The 19,262-nt window shown below is 35.0% G+C and overlaps 1 protein-coding gene across 5 annotated transcripts in view; it reads left to right on the top strand.

The window, feature by feature from the left end:
- Nucleotides 1–19,262, top strand: part of LOC114330927 (protein mesh) — a 160,338-nt gene that overhangs the window by 132,549 nt on the left and 8,527 nt on the right. For 3 of the 5 annotated variants that reach the window (XM_028280375.2, XM_028280391.2, XM_028280383.2), the window contains 2 exons: nt 200–627; nt 6,777–7,654. In XM_028280375.2, the coding sequence (XP_028136176.2) occupies nt 200–627; nt 6,777–7,345 (997 nt within the window). In that variant the 3' untranslated portion in view covers nt 7,346–7,654. Of the gene's footprint in view, nt 1–199; nt 628–6,776; nt 7,655–11,937; nt 12,110–19,262 lie in introns of those variants that run through there. The other 2 variants (XM_028280398.2, XM_028280405.2) reach the window with 1 other exon arrangement.

The raw sequence follows: 19,262 nt of genomic DNA, 5'->3' as shown, positions 1-19,262 counted from the left end.
AGCCAATGGAGGCAGCAAGTCAACGTATCACCACGTCCTGACAAGGGCTAAATAAAATTCCTTCGAGATCTGTTTATTTGTATTTACATTTGAGAAAACTATGACTTCCAGAGAAAGGAAGTCATAGTTTTCTCTTGCTTAACTGTTGTGTTATATAGAAATACCTTCATTTAATTACAACTACGATCTTAATTTATAGGGAATTCGGAAGAACTTCAGCGACTTACAACAACAAAACGTTCAAGCCTCAATTCCTAATGAATCCGGAAGATTTCCTACCAACCAACAGATCTACAGATCTTAAGCGAATATCCGAAATATGTCCTCTAAAGTTGTACGAATGTTACTACGATTACGCTATGACGGTTGACAGGGATTTGGCGCATTACACCAAGAATTATAAAGCCACGATCTATCAATATAAAGAAACGACAAGGAGGAAAGTTGTGTCTTGCGGAGTACTAGAAACGCCGAGATTCGGACGAAAGAGTACTTTCCTGTTCGTGCCCGGTACGAAGGTTACCTATGAATGCATCCAAGAGTTCGTATTGGTAGGTGATCAGCGGAGAGAGTGTCAAGCGGATGGAACATGGAATATTCCTGAATACGGATACACATATTGCTTACGTAAGTTTTTACTAATAGTAATAGTTCCAGTAAACTACAATTAACATATATATCACCATTCTCTTTGTCTTTAGCCCTATGCGGAGTTCGTTTACCTAATTGCATTTCTCCATAGGTTTCTCCATAATTGCATTTCTCCATAAGTCATATCAATATCAATTCCCTTTAGTGACATGTCTTGCCTAGGCGTCTTCCACCAGGTCTTTTACTTCTTCCAGAAACCCGCAGTTCAGCAATGCTTGGTATTGGGTGATTAACGTCTCGACGTTGAACACGAACAAACCATCTTAACCTAATCTCTCTCATTTTGGCATCATTCGTTATTCCTCTTTCTTTTTAACTGCTCAACATTCAATGCCGTACATCAGAGCTAGTCTCACGGCTGTTTAATAGAATTTTCCCTTCAGCTTCATCAGAATTTTTATATCACACAACACACCACTCGCTTCCTTTCACTTCATTCATCCAACCCTAATTTTACTGCATGCATCTCCATCTATTTCACCATCACTCTGTAATGCCGATCCTAGGTAGTTAAAACTATTTCTTTTCACAATCATTTTACCATCCAAAGATATCATTTTATTTGTACTTACTCCATCTTTAAAGTAACATTCCAAATACTCTGTTTTTGGCCTAGTAAGTTTTAAACCTTTGTCCCCCAGAGCTTGTCTCCACTGTTCCAGTTTTTGTTGTAAGAGTACGGGCATACCGAAGATACATGGATGTGCGCGGTGCGGTGGAGGTAGCGGTCACGATCGAGGTTTACATCGATGACGGGCAGAACATATTATCGAATATAACTTCTTTTCAGTGATATTTGTGGTTTCTGAGATGACTGACACGTGTTCTGGAAATGTTAGCTTTTTACATTATAAAATTATGTACATGAGCAACAGTAGTGACGACAGTGATTGCATGTCTTCTTGTATTTAGGCTTTAAAGCCTAATTCTTCTTCGATATTAGCCTCCTAAATTGTTTAAATTATTTCACCATCTTTTTCTTGGTCTGCCAATACTTCGTCGTCCATTTAGTGACTTATCTCATACTATTCGTACTATCCTATCCTCTGTCATTTACTAATGTGTTCGTTCCACTCCTGTTTCCGTTTTGTCACCCATGTATTTATGTCTTCTACATTGCATGCTCTTCTTATGTTTTCGCTTCTTTCACTATCCAACAAACCTTTCCCTGATATTCGTCGAAGTATTTTCATCTCTGTTGATTCTAGTAGTCGTCTCGTTTTAGATGTGTCAGGTCTTGTCTCAGCCGTGTATGTCAATATAGGTTTAATTGCTGCTTTATAGATTCTTGCTTTTGTGTCTTATCTTAGGTGTTTGTTCTTCCAGATTGTGTTATTAAGAGATCCCGCCGCTTTACTTGCTTTTAAGCTTTGTTGTCGTACTTCTTCTTCAACATATCCGTGACTAAAAGTTATGTATTCCCAGATATCTAAACCTTGCTTGCTGCTTTATTATTTTCCTATCAATTTCGATTTTACATCGTAGTGGGTATTTAGCTGTTGTCATACATTTGGTTTTTTTGCTGATATTATATTGTATTTCTTTGCTGTTGTATTGATGATGCGTGTTAATCTTTGGAGATCGTCTTCTGTCTCGGTGATTAATGCAGCGTCGTCTGCATAACATAATATTTGGATTTCTTTGTTCCCCAATCTGTAACCAAGACCTTTACGTACTGCTTCTATATTTATTTATATATATACTATTATTTCGTCCATTATTATATTAAAGAGCAGTAGTGGACTTAACGAGTCATCTTGTCTGACTCCGCTTTGTTCAGGTATAAACTGTGTTAGTTTTCCATTTATCTTTGCCTGTATTCGATTATGGAAGTAGATGTTTTCGATGGTTTGTATAATATTGATTGGTATTTTTTTTCCATACAGTAGGTGTAAGACGTCTTCGACTTGGATGCCATCGAAATCCTTTATCAGATCTATAAACCATAGATATGCTGGTTTTTTGTACTCGATGGCCTTTTCTGTGATTTGTCTTAGTACAAATACGGCGTCTACGCAGGATCTTCCGGATCTGAATCCTTGTTGTTCATCTGATAAAGTTGTTAGTTTATTGATTTTGTTGATTAGGACTTTTGTGGTATGCTTAATTGCGGTGTTCAGTAGATTTATACATCTATAATTGTTTGGGTCTTCTTTGTCTACTTTCTTGAACATTGGTATGATTATGCTGTTTCTCCATGAGTCTGGTATGCGTCTGGTGGATCATTTGTAATTCTTCAAATCGCTAGTTTTCGGCTCATCCTATAAATCAAAAAAGTCGGTATCTAGGAGAGTATATATAAGCAGTGGGGTTCCTACAATCTCCTCCGCATCCCACATTTCGCTGACCATCGTTTTCTATCCACCCACTCGTTTTCTTCTATAGCTCTATCTGTCATAGACTGTTTTATGCCTTTCTTCCATGTTTCTGTAAGCCTTCCTCTTCTTCTTTTATGGGTGTGTAATTTAATGCTCTTTTAGGCTATCTTTTCTCTGACATTCTCATAACATGACCATACCATAGCAATGTCTTTGTTTATATGTGGTCAACCGTGGAATATATACTATTTGTCAGTCGTCTTATTTTCTCATTTGGTACGTGTTCTAATCTAGATACCCTGCATGCTCTACGTAAATACCTAATCCAGTTCCGCTACTTCTATAGTTTTCTTTTCTTTCGTGTGTGTTGCCAATACTCTGCCCCATAAGTTATAATAGGTTCCACAATTGTTCTGTAGATTGTTAATTTTGTGTTCATCTTCACCTTGTTAGACCATAGTAGACCATTTAAAATACGAGTTGCTTTACTTCCTTGCTGTACCTATCCTATGCTGTATGTCTCTTTTTGTAGTTCCTTCTGATATTATGCTTCCTAAATCTTAAATTTTCTTATACTTATTAATTATAATTTCAGATCTTCGGTTTCCTCTCCTATTCTCAAATATTCCGTTTTCTCCATGTTCATACATCTCTTTCATATTCGATCTGTAACTTTCTTAGCATATAATCCATATCATGTTCATCGTTGGCAAGATTTACTTGGTCATCAGCAAACAACAAAGTTGTTAAGCAGCTTTCTCCAATTATTACTCCCATCCCAGCAACTGTTTTCCTCCATTGCTTCAGAGCTTTCTGGATGTATATTTTAAATAGTGTTGGCGATAAGCAGCACCCTTGCCTTAAACCTTTTGTAACAGGGAATGGTTTCGACATAGATTTTCCCTGTCTAATGCAGTTTTTCGGGTTTTGATACATATTTTTAATTGCTCCCACATATGATGCATATCGTCGTCAAAATTTCAAAGAGTTTCTTTAAAGGGACCGCATCGTAGGCTTTTCCAGATCAATAAATGTTAGGTGAGTAGACAGATCTAGGAGATCAGGAGACAGATCTAGGAGAATACCATCACCTATTTAAAGAGTTTAAGAAACACTAGTCAGATAATCTTTATGCTTATATGAGAATGAGTCTGGAAAATGAATACATACAATTCGCATCACCGGTGAGTATCACGTGGTTTGAAAACCACCAAAGGTAATTTACCACGCGATCAACAGCTCGATCGCGATGTAAAACAAACTATTTTATTCTGGCATCGACATCGCTGTAAACCGCGATAATAGGTCGCGAGAGTGGACGGGGTGAAACTTCCTTGGTATGTGCGATCTCATAAGAAAATGAAGGTTTGTTTTGACATCGATGTAGCGATCGCGACATTCGGTATGTCCATACCTACCCTTTAGTCTCTTTCGCTATGTCCTACTAACACTACATCATCAGCATGACTAAGCACCGAACCCTGGTGCAATCCTACTTTCACATGAAATTTATCAGTCTCTCCCACACCTGTGTTCACACTAGTTATTACTCCCTCATACATATCTCTCACTCTCACAATATTTACATATTCACCGGGGACTCTTTCCTTAATGAGTGCCCATCACAGAATCTCTCGAGGAATCATATGCTTTCTCAAGATCAATTAATACCATATGAGCGATTGTTTCTTTATTCCTGTATTTTTCCACCAAGTGCCTCATATTGAAAATTGCATATTAGTGCGGCCGATATGTGAAACAATTGCACATTTAATGATACAAGTATATAATTTGGACCACATATACTACACATACAAAGGTTCAAATTTAGATATGAGGCCATCTCAGATTTTGCCTTTTACAAAAATGGCGGGCATTCAAAATGGCGGTAAACATATGTGTTTAAAAGTACCATAACTTTTAAACGAAAAGTCCGATTTCAACAAAATTTGGTATATAAGTTCCTTTTTGATTTACAAGATGGATGTGGTGAACCAGAAGAATCGGTTTATCAGAAGTTGTGTTTTTACTGGTTGTTTATTTAAAAATTATGTTTTTTTTTCAATTTGTTCCCTCTGTATATAATAATTTTTTAAAAAGGTAATACCGCAATTGAAAAGAGCGTAAAAACATTTTGTAGAAGAAAATATTTTGAACTTTTTAGTTATGTTAATTACCATTTATTAAATGCATAACTTATCTTTACATGTTACCTATATGTGACAGATTCGTGCAAATATTATAAGAATTATTGTGCATTTAATGGTAGAAGCATATAATTTAAACCACACATACTACACAAATCAAGGTTCGAAGATAGATATAAGGCCATCTCAGATTTTACCTTTTACAAAAATGGTTGGCATTCAAAATGGCGACTATACATATGTGACTAATAGCACGATAACTTTTGAAGGAAAAGTCCGATTTTAACCAAATTTGGTATATAGTTTCTTTTTTTGATGTGTAAAACCAAAGTCTTGAACCGGAAGAATCGATTTACCAGAAGTTGTGTGTTTTCCTAATTTTTATGTAAAAACATGTTTTTTTACCAATTCTTTCACCCTGTATCTATTAATTTTTCAAAAAGTTAATACGGGCGTTCAAAAGAGCGTAAATATATTTTTTAGAAAGTATATTGAACTCTTTAGTTATGTTAATTACCAATTAATTAATGCATAACGTATCTTCACATGTACCTATGAACCTATGTGTGGCAGATTCGTGCAAATAATATAAGAATTATTGCGCATTTAATGTTAAAAGCACATAAAATTTGGACAACACACACTACATATACAAAGATTCAAAGTTTAATATGAGACCATCTCAGATTCTGTCTTTTACAAAAATAGCGGGCATTCAAAGTGCACATAGGTACATGTGAATATACGTTATGCATTTATTAAATGGTAATTAATATAACTAAAAAGTTCAAAATCTTTCCTAAAAGATATTTTTACACTCTTTTCAATGGCGATATTACCGTTTTGAAAAATTAACATATACAGAGTGAAAGAATTGAAAAAAAAAACAACATATTTATACATAAAAAACAGTAAAGACACAACTTGTAGTAAACCGATTCTTCCAGTTCAAGACCTCGATCTTATTCATCAAAAAAAGAACCTTGATGCCAAATTTTACTAAAATCGGACTTCTCGTTCAAAAGTTATACTGCTATTAGTCACATATGTATAGCCGCCATTTTGACTGCTCGCCATTTTTGTAAAAGGCAAAATCTGAGATGGCCTCATGTCTAAATTTGAAATTTTGATGTGTAGTACCTACATGTGGTCCAAATTATATGCTTCTACCATTAAATTCACAATAATTCTTATGATATTTGCACGGATCTGCCAAACATAGGTACATGTGAAGATAAGTTATGCATTTATTAAATGGTAATTAACATAACTAAAAAGTTCAAAATATTTTCTAAAACATCGATCTTCGCAAAAAGAACCTATGTACCAAATTTGGTTGAAATCGGACTTTTCATTCAAAAGATATCGTGCTATTAGTCACATATATATAGTCGCCCATTTTGAATGACCGCCATTTTTGTGAAAGGCAAAATCTGTGATGGCCTCATATTTTAATTTGAACCTTTATATGTGCAGTATATGTGGATCAAATTAAATGCTTGTATCATTAAATGTGCAATTCTTATAATATTTGCACGAATCTGCCGCACTATATTATGTTGTTTATCAACCATGCATCTGGTCTTTATATGTAATAATAAAATTGTTGCTATTGTTGGACTTTTAAATAATTTAGATTAAAAATAAATACTCTCTTTAGGTCAAGAAGAATATTCTTCGCGTCAAGCTGCCATCACTTCAGGTATAATCCTCGCAATTATCATACCATTGGTTCTTCTATTAGGTTACGTTGGCTACAAAATATACGAAAGACTAACAAGTAACAATCAAAACTATGACTACGACACCGTACAAAAGACTCAAAATCTCCAACAATTCAGTCGAACTTTAAGTCCATACAGAGAAGAAGACGAGGACGAAAAGTATCCTCAAAGCGACACTGACTCACTAAGCAAGAAACGAAGAAGTTACGACAAATCCTACAGAACTCACGAACCTTTGCCCAATAGACCAAATTCTGAGTTTGAGGAAAAACCATTGGACCCTTACGATCAAACCTTCGAAGACGACAGGGTTTCTAGAACGCCTACGGGAAGTCCAACCAGCCCTACTTCTAGTATACAATATACAACGCCTTATAGTCGGCCAGACATTATTAGAGGGAACAGCTCAAAGAATTTGAACTATAACGACATGTATGCAGAGCCAATAAAGAAACCTAAAGAAAGGATTAGCGCTAGTCAGAGTAGTATAGTGACAGACGTTTAGAATATAATTAGAGTAGAAATGGACTTCAGTAGTTTATAGAGTATCATTTAATTTATAATAAATTTTCATTATTTTACTATCCGAAGCCTTTAGGTATTTTAAGTATTTGTGCCGCTGTACCTAGAAACATTCTTCAGTCAAAAATTTATGTTTTGTTCAATTAATTTTTACTTTTGTAAGCATATATTACATTTATATCTATACTGGCTATCTCTAGCATGTGGAGTGATTGTTTTGTTAATTTGTGGAATTATAAGCAAAATTAAAATGTTTAAGTATTGTTAAATAAAAATAAAGTATTTACAAATAGAGCAAGAAGCATTTCACATGCAAGGGATGCTCGAAGAGCCTGTAGAATATGGTATGACAGTTACGAGGTCCCTGAAGTGTGGAATGGTTCTTAGTGTTTTTCTTACTCATAGTTTTCTCTTACAGTTACATATACAAAATATTTTCTTCTTTTCCAATAGTTAACTTGGCCTAGTGTTGTAGGTGCTCTAATTGAATATCAAGCGCTAACAGTTGTCTGTTCCGACAGTGCAGATGAAAATTTTGCAGAAAGCCTTAACATTGTAGTCATGACACTAAAATGAAAGATAAGAAAGGTTCATCCAAGTCTGTCAAGAGACGCGCATGATTGTCACGAATACAGTGTCCTTCATAAAGAAAATTTCATCTCTTTGGAATTTACAAAAAACGGTACATCGTTAGAAAGAGTAGAAAAAATGTGCTACCTCTACTGCAATATTAAGGATAGACGGAATCACAGTTATGAAATAAGAACTCGTATTGAAAAAGCCGGAAGCAACAACTGTCACCATCCATATCCACACTCGGTGACCAGGCCATCTAAGTCCCTATTACAACCGTAACGAAGAGAAAGAAACGTACTTTGATCACATTATACGTACTTAATGATATAATATCGACGCGTACAGTTAATCCTACAAGAAAAGGTTAAAGGGCAAGATAAGACCTGGATATAAGCAATTATCCTGACTGGCCAATATTTAAAAAATGGAACTCATAACAACATTAAGGTCCGGTTTCACCAACAACAAATAAATCAATTAATTATTCGTCGATTAAAATTTATTAGACGTTTATATTATATTTTGTTCAAATATAATTTTGATAATTTAAAGTGAAACTGTCAAATTTACTTTCTTTAAAATATTTATAGCGAGATTATCTTGCCAATTTATTCGAAGAGTAAGTATTTATTTGATAAATGACTACTAGTCCTGTCGCCAGGGGGGGTACAACGGCCTCGTTAATTCAGATGGACTTACTCAAGTTGTTTTTATGTATTTTGACCCGTAGAACACGAATTTTTTGGGTAACAGTTGATCCGGATGTCGATAAGATTGTTATAGACCAAGAACTTGAGGAATCAAATAACAGCGATTTTTGGCAAAACAAAACAATATTTTGTATTTTTTGGGCCATTTTAAGTAAAAAATATTTCTACAAGTTTTTTAGTAGGATGCACAGTTTTCGAGATAAACGCGGTTGAACTTTCAAAAAATCGAAAAACTGCAATTTTTAAACCCGAATAACTTTTGATTAAAAAATAAAATAGCAAGTCTGCTTACCGCATTTGAAAGTTTAAGTCAAATTATATCGGTTTTGATTATTTGCATTGGTAAAAATTTATTTTTTTATTGTTTAACAAAGCTATAAACACGTAGGGTTTCCCGTGCTTTTACATGCGTTTTAACGCATGTAACGTAGAAATAGTCTTGATTGCACTAGTACCTATTCTACCTACTCGTTCGATTTTAAATGAGAAATCATAGAAACATCACTCACGCACTAGTTGTTTGTAGCTTTGTTTAGCAATAACACAATAAATTTTTAGCAATGCAAATAATCAAAACCGACATAATTTGACTTGAACTTTCAAAGGCGCTAAGCAGAATTGCTATTTTATTTTTTAATCAAAAGTTATTCGGGTTTAAAAATTGCAGTTTTTCGATTTTTTGAAAGTTCAACCGCGTTTATCTCGAAAACTGTGCATCCTACTAAAAAACTTGTAGAAATATTTTTTGCTTAAAATGACCCAAAAAATACAAAATATTGTTTTGTTTTGCCAAAAATCGCTGTTATTTGATTCCTCAAGTTCTTGGTCTATAACAATCTTATCGACATCCGGATCAACTGTTAGCCAAAAAATTCGTGTTCTACGGGTCAAAATACATAAAAAAAATTTGGGTAAGTCCATCTGAATTAACGAGGCCGTTGTACCCCCCCTGGCGACAGGACTATACAGTTGAGTCCCTGAATCTTTACCCGTGCGTCATCATTTAAAGCATACGAAATAAGTCGATGATAAGTAGGAAATTGAAATTTACTAAACGCAACAGCAAGTGACAGTAAGTGAAGAGTACAGGGGAAAAACAAGGAATGTCACATTTTGTACATATTGAGATAAACACCAATAAAAGTTTTATTCTTCTATCTAAAAAATACTTTCTTAGCAGAATTCTAGCAATTCTTGTTCTATAATATTAATACAATATTAATCTATATTAACTTATTACTTTAATAATGCACTAAAAAACTGCTAAAATTCTTTATTTTTCTTCAGTGGCGTTGCGGACAATATACGACAGGAAAATAAGGCAAACATATAGGCCGACCATGTTCGGGACACTTGAGCAGCCAGGTTGCAAATGGCTTTTTTGGGTACTATATACCTAATACATTATAAATACAAAAATGCCCGTCACAGTTCGGACGTGAATTTTAGTTATTAGCAGATAAGTATCAAAAATGGCAGTTTCTCTGTTTAAATCGCTACAGGTAAAAATAGGGTAATTAATTATCTCATTTATAGTATTCTGCTTTTAGCAGATGAGCAAAGGTTTAAAATGGCAGTTTTTAAATTTTGGTCCGATCATCTGTTGCTTCGGAAATTGCAAAATAAAACTAACGACCGATAAACAATCGTCGTGTGTGCGCAAGTTCTAGTTAGCTCACACTGATTAAACTGTCGGCCGATATTTGGCCGACAAATTAGTTTGAAGGCAAACTATCTGCCGATAAAAAGTCTGCAGGGGCTCTTTTGGTTAGGTTGTTCTGACGCCGTGAATACCTATATTGGCTCCCGACATCATTTAATATTGGACTATTTACATCTGAATTTTTGTTTACAATAGAAGCGAAACTAATACCCTTTAATACTCTATGTACTAGTACTAGGTAGGTACCTATTCGACTATTCCATTTTGACTGCGCGTCTACCAAAGGACGCCAGAGCATCGACTGCACATGGGCGCTACATGGGCTAGAGCCGCCTCTGCACTAGTCTAATAAAAAGAAAATGTAATGAGGATGAAAACATAAAACCAGAAAGGTACCCTACTGATAAACTAAACGACGATAGTCGATCTCTTTTCTTCACAAATTGAGAGTATTATCAAAAACGAATCCAAATCCAAAAAAAAAGTTATCTGGAGAGCAAAATATAAAAACAAAAACCGAAAAAGAAGAAATGGCAAAAAAGCAATCTGGTTCTCTTAGCCAATTTCTGAAAAAAAGTTCAAAGTGATGTTGTTTTGCCCAATGATGAAGATTAAAACAAGGAGAATAAATTTTTTTTAAACCATTTACATTACAACAGCAATCACAGACAAGTCGCCCTTTAGACACTAAATACCCTTCAGGTAGGTCAAATGGACCATACTCGCGGAAGTTGAGCATCAAGGTGACGTACCGATGGACGTGAGCTCGATGGCCAAACCTTTCAGGCGCTCAGCCGTCGAGAAGAACAAAATTTATTTTGCCAATTCGACGGTTGAGTGACCAAGCACACCCAGACACACATTTTTTTGACATAAGTCCAAAGTCAAGTCATTAATAGGGACAAGAAAGAAGTTCTAGCTATCCCTAAAATCAGATGGCTTAACCACATAAAGCAACACAGAGGATGCCCCATTATCCAGGGCATCCAAGTTAACGTTCAGTACAAAGCCTCCTCACTCGTTATTTACTGCGATGGAGAGGGGTGGTGGTATAGCTTGGGGGTCAGATAGGTATATCTTGATTACGGAGTGCGACCGGTTTGATCTTCAGACATGTGGGTCCCAATGTTCTATTAGAACATACATATCCCCCGAGGCTGGGATTGTACAAGTATATATGTGTGGGAGGGGGGCGCCTGTGCTAGTTTTGCAGGCGGGCATCTAATACCGGCGACCCTAGCACCGGTACTGGTCAAAATCATCCAAATAAAAAAATACTCTGATTTACGTAGATTATACGAATCTACGGGTATAGCAGTTTCATTTTATCTTTGCCCATGGGTCACGATTCATTTTCAAACAAGTTAAATCAAAACATAAAGTGAAACGTACGCCGATGTAGGTAGCATATAGTATACAATACAGTATAAAAAATGTATATACACATCGACGTTCGTTTCACTTTATGTTTTGACTTAATTTGTTTGAAAATAAATCGTGACCATGGGAAAAATTAGAGTAGACGAACAATGTTTTTTAAAGAACATTCCTATTATTGTTAGAACCATTGTGTATAAGGATACCGGATGAGGTATTTAATTAAAAAAATTGTTATTTATTTAATAGGTCAGCAGGAATACTCTCAACGACAAGCTGGTTTGGCTTCCGGGATAATTATGGCTATTCTTATCCCGCTCATCTTGCTTTTCGTCTACTTGGCGTATCGTTTCTTACAAAGAAGGCAGAAAGAAAAAGAATCTGAAAAATTACAAGAGCAACAGTTCATGGAATCACAAAGGTAAGTAAGAAAAAGTGATATGTAAATATTATGTGTAATGTTAAACTACAATCAAATTTAAAACTATTTAAAAAATCGGAGACATTACAATTAACAAATCCAATATGACATCGATGGTCTAATTTCTTTCTATTTCTCCATCCTCATTTTACTCTTCTGGGATATCTTCTAATATTAGTCACAGGCTCTTAATATTAAAAGAGGAGTACGGCAGGGATGCCTCTTGTCACCACTGCTTTTCAACGTTTACTCCGAAAGAATTTTCAGAAAAGCTCTTGTGTCGTTAGTCGATAGTGTCGATAGTGTCGTTGAGAGTTGTAGGGAGGCAGGTCTGGATCTGAACATACGGAAAACCAAAATACTCGTAATAAGTAAACAGCAGCATATAAAACCGTCTATATATGTAAATAATACCAAACTTGAGCAAGTTGATAAAATCGTTTACCTTGGACAGCAACTAAATTGTAACGCAGAAAGTCACGGCGAAATTAGATCTAGGATAGAGCAGGCTAGAGCTGCTTTTAGAATGATGTCCAAGGTGTTATGTAACAGTTGGTAAAGTTCATGATTACAGGTAAATACCCATATTCAATTTTCGGTGTTTTACTGCTACCCTAAAGAGCAGTGCGTACTTCCGGTGCTTACTTATGGAGCTGAAACACTGACATTGACTAAAGCATCAATATGAAAATTACAAGTAGCACAACGAAAAATGGAGAGATCCATGCTTGGCCTTACTTTAAGAGATAGAATACGAAATGATGAGTTACGGCAAAGAACTGGAGCGGAAGACATCATAAAACACATTAAGAAATTGAAGTGGAAATGGTCAGGACACGTCGCAAGACAGAGAGACAACAGACGGAAAAAGAAGATTTTGGGGTGGCGGCCAAGGGCAGACAAGCGAAGTCGGGGAAGACCACCTACCAGATGGACCGATGACATTAAAAGAATAGCGACAAACTGGATTGCAGCTGCGCAGGACAGAGAAGGGCGGAGACATATTGAGGAGGCCTATGTCCGACAGTGGACAAATTTGGCTGTATGATGATGATGAAAGAGCATGCTTGTAGATGTCCAGTCATTTGGAATGGCACTAATTTGCATATTATTGCACTTGTGTAGAAGCTAAATTTTAAGTTTCTTCCTAAGCCAAGCCTTAGGCAGGCCGCACATCAAAGAAACATTAAACGTGAAACAATAAACGTGAAACATGAAACAAATAAATTGTAAAAAAAGTAACCGTTTCATGTGATATGCTAATCGATTCTTCTTCTTCATCCTTCAGTAATCCAACTTTGGTCATATTCCTCCCCCAATTCAATCCAGTGTTGTCTATTTTGCGCCACCTGTTTCCAGTTGTGTCCTCCAAACTTCTTTATGTCATCGGCCCATCTCATTTGTGGCCTTCCTCTACTTTTTCTTCCTAACCACGGTCTCCATTGTTGTATTTCGTGATTCCATCTTTTATCCTTCAGTCGGGCATTGTGTCCTACGAAGCTCCATTTTAATTTGGCAGCATGTTCTCCTGCGTCTTTTACTTTGGTTTTGCTTCTAATCCATGTATTTGTTTTTTTGTCTATGAGCCTCACCCCGAGCATTGATCTTTCCATCGCTCTCTTTCCATGCTAATCGATGAAACAAAAATAAAATTTGTATAGTCGGCAATGGATAGTGACGGGGTCGTTGCTGTCGGCGCCGCTCTTTAATTGCTTTTTAATATCAAAGAAACGTGAAACATAAAACGTGAAACATGAAACAAATAAATTGTGAAGAACGAAACCGTTTCATGATATATAGTGTAGGAAACAGAGGTTGAATTTCGCAAACTCGGCACAAGTCCGGTTTTATTTATTATTTTTTTCTAGTATATCAAAGGGTGCTTTTAATGAGACTAACTTTTTCTTAAAAGATTCGCCCCGGAACACTCATTTTCATCCCTTTAAAGGGGGTAGTTTGTGGTTTTTGCGAAACGTAGCCCTTTGCTTGTGGTATTGCAAAAAATGCCGTAATAGAAATATGAAGAGGACTATATTTCCTACAATTTATTCCGCGACAGCATATATCCATAACGCTCCGTTTAGCGGAGGTGGCGCGCCAAAGTTGACAAGTTTTTAAAAAAGATGTTTAAAAAAAATATTTTTCCTAACCGTAATGGGAATCAAGAAGCAACCCAGCTGCAATTAATCACAAATAAATGTCTGATTTTTTGGTATAGGTTTCATTTAAAGGGCATTGTCCATTTTTTAATTACAGGGTGTTAAATTTTAAAAAGTCCCCTTTTATACCATCTGAACCGCTTATACTAGCGTAAAAAAACTTTGACCGATTACCCATGTACAAGTGTTATTTACAAATTTGTATAATTCACCCCCATATTTTCCCCGAAACCACCCAAAAAAAGGAAGATGAATAAAGAAAATATGCAAAAATTGACTCTGGGCCACCACTGTGGCTTTAGGGTGCAAAGAAAGTAAAATATGTAGAGGTCGTGATATGTAGTAGACAGTGTGTTTTTCTATTTGTCATAAGTGTGCTATTAATAAAATGAATACGTGACGAAAAAAAACAAAAACTGGAGCCCGCCAAAGTATTTCAGAGGTTTGCGGCGCCACTGTGCCGTAACGGTTGCTTATACGAAAAAAATGCATAGGACCCTATTTGTAGAGCAAATAGTGGTCTTTAATTCTGTATAAGCGTTGTTTCAAAAAATTATATAGGTACTGAAAAAATCGTAAAAACATGCTCGCCAAACTTATTTTCAGGGATAAGAGTAGTTTCCGCAGGGATGTTGCAAAAACCATAACATATATTTATAAAAAAACCCTACTGATGGAGTAGGATTTTTCCCTATCCCCTTTAAAGGACTGAAAATGTTGTTCCGGGACAAATCTTTTAAGAAAATGTTAGTCTCATAATAAGCACCTCTTGATATACAAGAAATAAAGTAAAACCGGACTTGTGTCGAGTTTGCGAAGTTTAACCTCTGTTGCCTACACCTACACTAATACAGGGTGATTGATTAGTAGGGTAAAGCTCAATAGCTCCGCTATAGTAATAGATAGCAATAAAAGTTAATAACAAAAATTTTAGCCACCTTTGAGCTTCACATTACAAAATTAGTTAGAATGTTACAGGGTGTTCGATAACACAGTGGCAGACCTAACTTATGTTTTTTTAAATGGAACACCCTATCTTTTATTTTATATTCGAAATCCTGTTAACTTCTCCATCACAAAAATATAAAGGTTTGTAATGTTATACAGGGTATTTAAAAAGTTATAACCAATTTTTTATGAAAATCGTAACAAGTTCAACTCCCTGTATAAATAAAAATAAGCACAACTGCAATGGTTTATTAATGCCATATTTTTTTAATTATTGTCAAAATTTTTAAGAATTATTGATATTGCTAATTTTCTTTATATCAAATACATGGTGAGTCAAAACACAAGTACTTTATTTTCTCAGTAATGTTAAATGGAACACCCTGTATTTTATATCATTATTGAAAAGTAACATTAACGTACTTTAATTTTTATATAAAATTCCCTATGCCCAAATTTATTAGTTTTCGAGATATTTTCATTTTTCAGAGCAAATTATTTTAGGTATTTAAATTTATCTAAATTTTAAGTAAGCCATGACTGAATTGACAATTGAAGATTACCGATTATCAATCGATTATCAATCCGGTAATCAATGTAACACTGTAGCAACTAAGGAAATAAAAATAATTTATTAGTAATACATTTTACAAACAAAAACACAACCACTACATGCAACATTTTTGAAACAATTAAAAACTATCTTTTTATGTAAATGCAACAAATAAACAAAGAAAATTAGTAATAAATTTTACAAAAAAAACACACAAACACAAAATACAATATTTTGTGAAGATAATTAAACACTACTTTTGTATGTAAATGTAACAATGTAACAAATAAAGACCAAAACATAATTTATCAGTAATACCTACATTTTGCAAAAAAATATGTTTGAAAAAATTAGAAGCTACTTTTAATAAAATATTTTTAATATTTAATTACATAAGGTGTTCAAAATTATCTCCTAACACATTTATGTACGCCTAAAAACGATCATTGAATGAGCTACTTACTCTACGGGGCATTTGTAAATTAACACATCGAAATACACTTTGTATTCTATTTTTCATCTCATCCCTTGTTGGAGGTATTTTATAAACTTCATTATTAACGTAACCCCAAAAAAATCAGTCCAGTTTATTAAATTCTGGTGATTTGGGTGGCCACGCTACTGGTCCATTAAAAAATGAAAATATCTCGAAAACTAATAAATTTAGACATAGGGAATGTTATCTAAAAATTTAAGTACGGTAATGGTACTTTTCAATCGTGATATAAAATACAGGGTGTTCCATTTAAAATTACTGAGAAAATAATGTACTTGCGTTTTGACTCACCCTGTATTTGATACAAAGAAAATTAGCAATATCGACCATTCTTGAAAATTTTGACAATACATTAAAATATATGGCAGTAATAAACCTTGTTGTTTTGCTTATTTTTATTTATACAGGGAGTTGAACTTGTTACGATTTTCATATAAAATTGGTTATAACTTTGTACCTAAATACCCTGTATAACATAACAAACCTTTATATTTTTGTGATGGAGAAGTTAACAGGATTTCGAACTTAAAATAAAATATAGTGCGTTCCATTTAAAAAAACATAAGTTTGGTCTGCCACTGTGTTATCGAACACCCTGTAACATTCTAACTAATTTTGTAATGTGAAGCTCAAAGGTGGCTAAAATTTTTGTAATTAACTTTTATTGCTATCTATTACTATAGCGGAGCTATTGAGCTTTACCCTACTAATCAATCACCCTGTATACTAATCAAAGAAACAAAAATAAAATTTGTATAGTAAATAATAGAAATTGATGATGACGAGGTCGTTGCTGTTGTGGAAACTCTTTTATTATTGTCCAAAACTCATAACCATAGTACATAATATTTGGTTACAAAGGAATTAAATAATCATCTTGCTAAATTTCAAGAATTTTATAGAATAAGTATTCAAACATTTACATTGTTTTATTTTGGGTCCTGGTTTAAAAAAAACGATATTTTCTTGTTATTGTCTATTCGAGTACCACTCCAGGTTATAATTGTACAACTCTTCGTTCTGCTCCACCACAGAAACCAATGCAATATTAAATTCTTGGTCGGCATTTATTTTGCGCACGTAATTAATTATTCAAAACAATGAAACTGATATCGAAAAATAGAACACGTCCGATTTTATGTAACACGTTTGAAGAAGATAAAATGTTTCATGGGCATGAATCACACTCGTTTCATAGATATGCGGACGTCTATTTGTTTAGCAGTGTTTTATTTCCATGAAACGTGTTTCACGTTTCATGTTTCTTTGGTGTGCGCCTTCGGAATATAAAAATGTTTTACACGCATGAATCACACTCGTTTCATTGGTATGCGGACTTCTATTTGTTTCTTCTTCTCTTCTTCTTCTTCAGCCTGTGTTCGTCCACTGCTGGACATAGGCCTCTTCCATTTGCTTCCATCGATTTCCACTCTTGGCAATTCTCATCCACTGTTTGCCCGCGACTTGTTTGATATCATCTGCCCACCTCTTCTGCGGTCTGCCTACTCCTCGCCTGTTCTCTCTTGGTCTCCAGTTTGTTAGTCTCTGTGTCCATTTTTCGGGATTATCTCGGGCAACATGTCCGACCCATTGCCACTTGAGCCTTGCTATACGTTCTGCGTTCTATTTGTTTAGCATTGTTTTATTTTTATGAAGCGTGTTTCACGTTTTATGTTTCATGTTTTACGTTTCATGTTTCTTTGATTTGCCTTAGCATTAAATAATTTCAATACTCAGTAGAAAATATTTAATGTCAGTAACGAATCACTAACTTAAGACAATTACCTCTACCAAGGGACCTCTATCAATACCATAAAAATGTCGTAAGTTCTTCAACCTTGAAGTCCTTCTTCGTTCTAAACTGCCTTTGCGTGCTATTTTCCCTTGCATAATATTTTGTAGCAACATATATTTGGGACCTCTCACTACATGTCCGAAATACTCCTTTCTCTTCTTGATGCCTTTTATAATCTCGGTAGTCTTGCTGAGACTTCTAGTATTGGGGAGTTTCGAATCATCTCCACCTAAGAAACTTTTAAAATTCTTACATACCACCACATTGAAAACGCCTTAAGCCGATATATGTTTCACACCCGAAGAAGGGTGACATCCACCATCAAGGTAAAATTAACTGTTGGTACCGAGTCAGCTTTGAAATTGAGGGTATTTTATCCCCAATGACTGGGCTATTCAAAAATACACACACCCAAACTTATATGGAATCACCATGTATTTCTAAGTAATATTTATTTCTTTTAAAAAAACTTATTGTTGCGAAGAATAAAAGTTTTTATTGAAAATAAACAAATATATAAGACAATCAGATAGTACAGCTCGGTACGGTATAGGTTATTTGCTTGAGTTGCAAATTGAACGAAAATAAATAAACTAACTTTTGCGTCCAAAAACGAAAATATGCTTTATGTGGGGTTATATAACTTACAACGAGGAAAGATTATTGGTCGGGTGGAAAAAGTAATGTTCTCAGAGGGACATAGCTGTAGAGCTAGGCGTAATACAGGGCGTTCTGTGCAAAACCTATGCTAGCTAACAGGAACTAGGAAAGATCAAAAATTAAGCAAGGGAAAGTCGCCAAAAGTAATACCGGCTCTCCACGATCGTTTAATTGTCCAAAAGGCTGGAAAACACTCAACCATTTCTCACCTGCAGCTCCAAAGGCAGCTTTTGGAAGCTACAGGTGTAACTTTTTCAGTTGAAACGATAAGAAGAAGGGTTCGTACCAAGAAGTATACAGCACGAGACAGTTATGGGTTCCCGAGTTATCCAGGCAGCACAAGATTGATCGTCTAAATTGGTGTCTTTACCACCAAAACTGGAACATTGGGAATTGACAAAATGTGCTATTTTCAAAAAAAGTCAGGATTTGTGTAAAATCAGATGACCCACGAAATCGTGTAGGTACTTACAGGACGAGGAAGAAAAGCAAGAACGAAAACTGTCAGATCTGTTCACAAATATACAATGGGAAGTGTAGTG

This window comes from Diabrotica virgifera, chromosome 5, assembly GCF_917563875.1.
Source record: "Diabrotica virgifera virgifera chromosome 5, PGI_DIABVI_V3a".
In the NCBI taxonomy this organism is placed as follows: domain Eukaryota; kingdom Metazoa; phylum Arthropoda; class Insecta; order Coleoptera; family Chrysomelidae; genus Diabrotica; species Diabrotica virgifera.
Note: the sequence above shows the minus strand (reverse complement) of the source record. Positions and strands in the feature narration are given on the sequence as shown.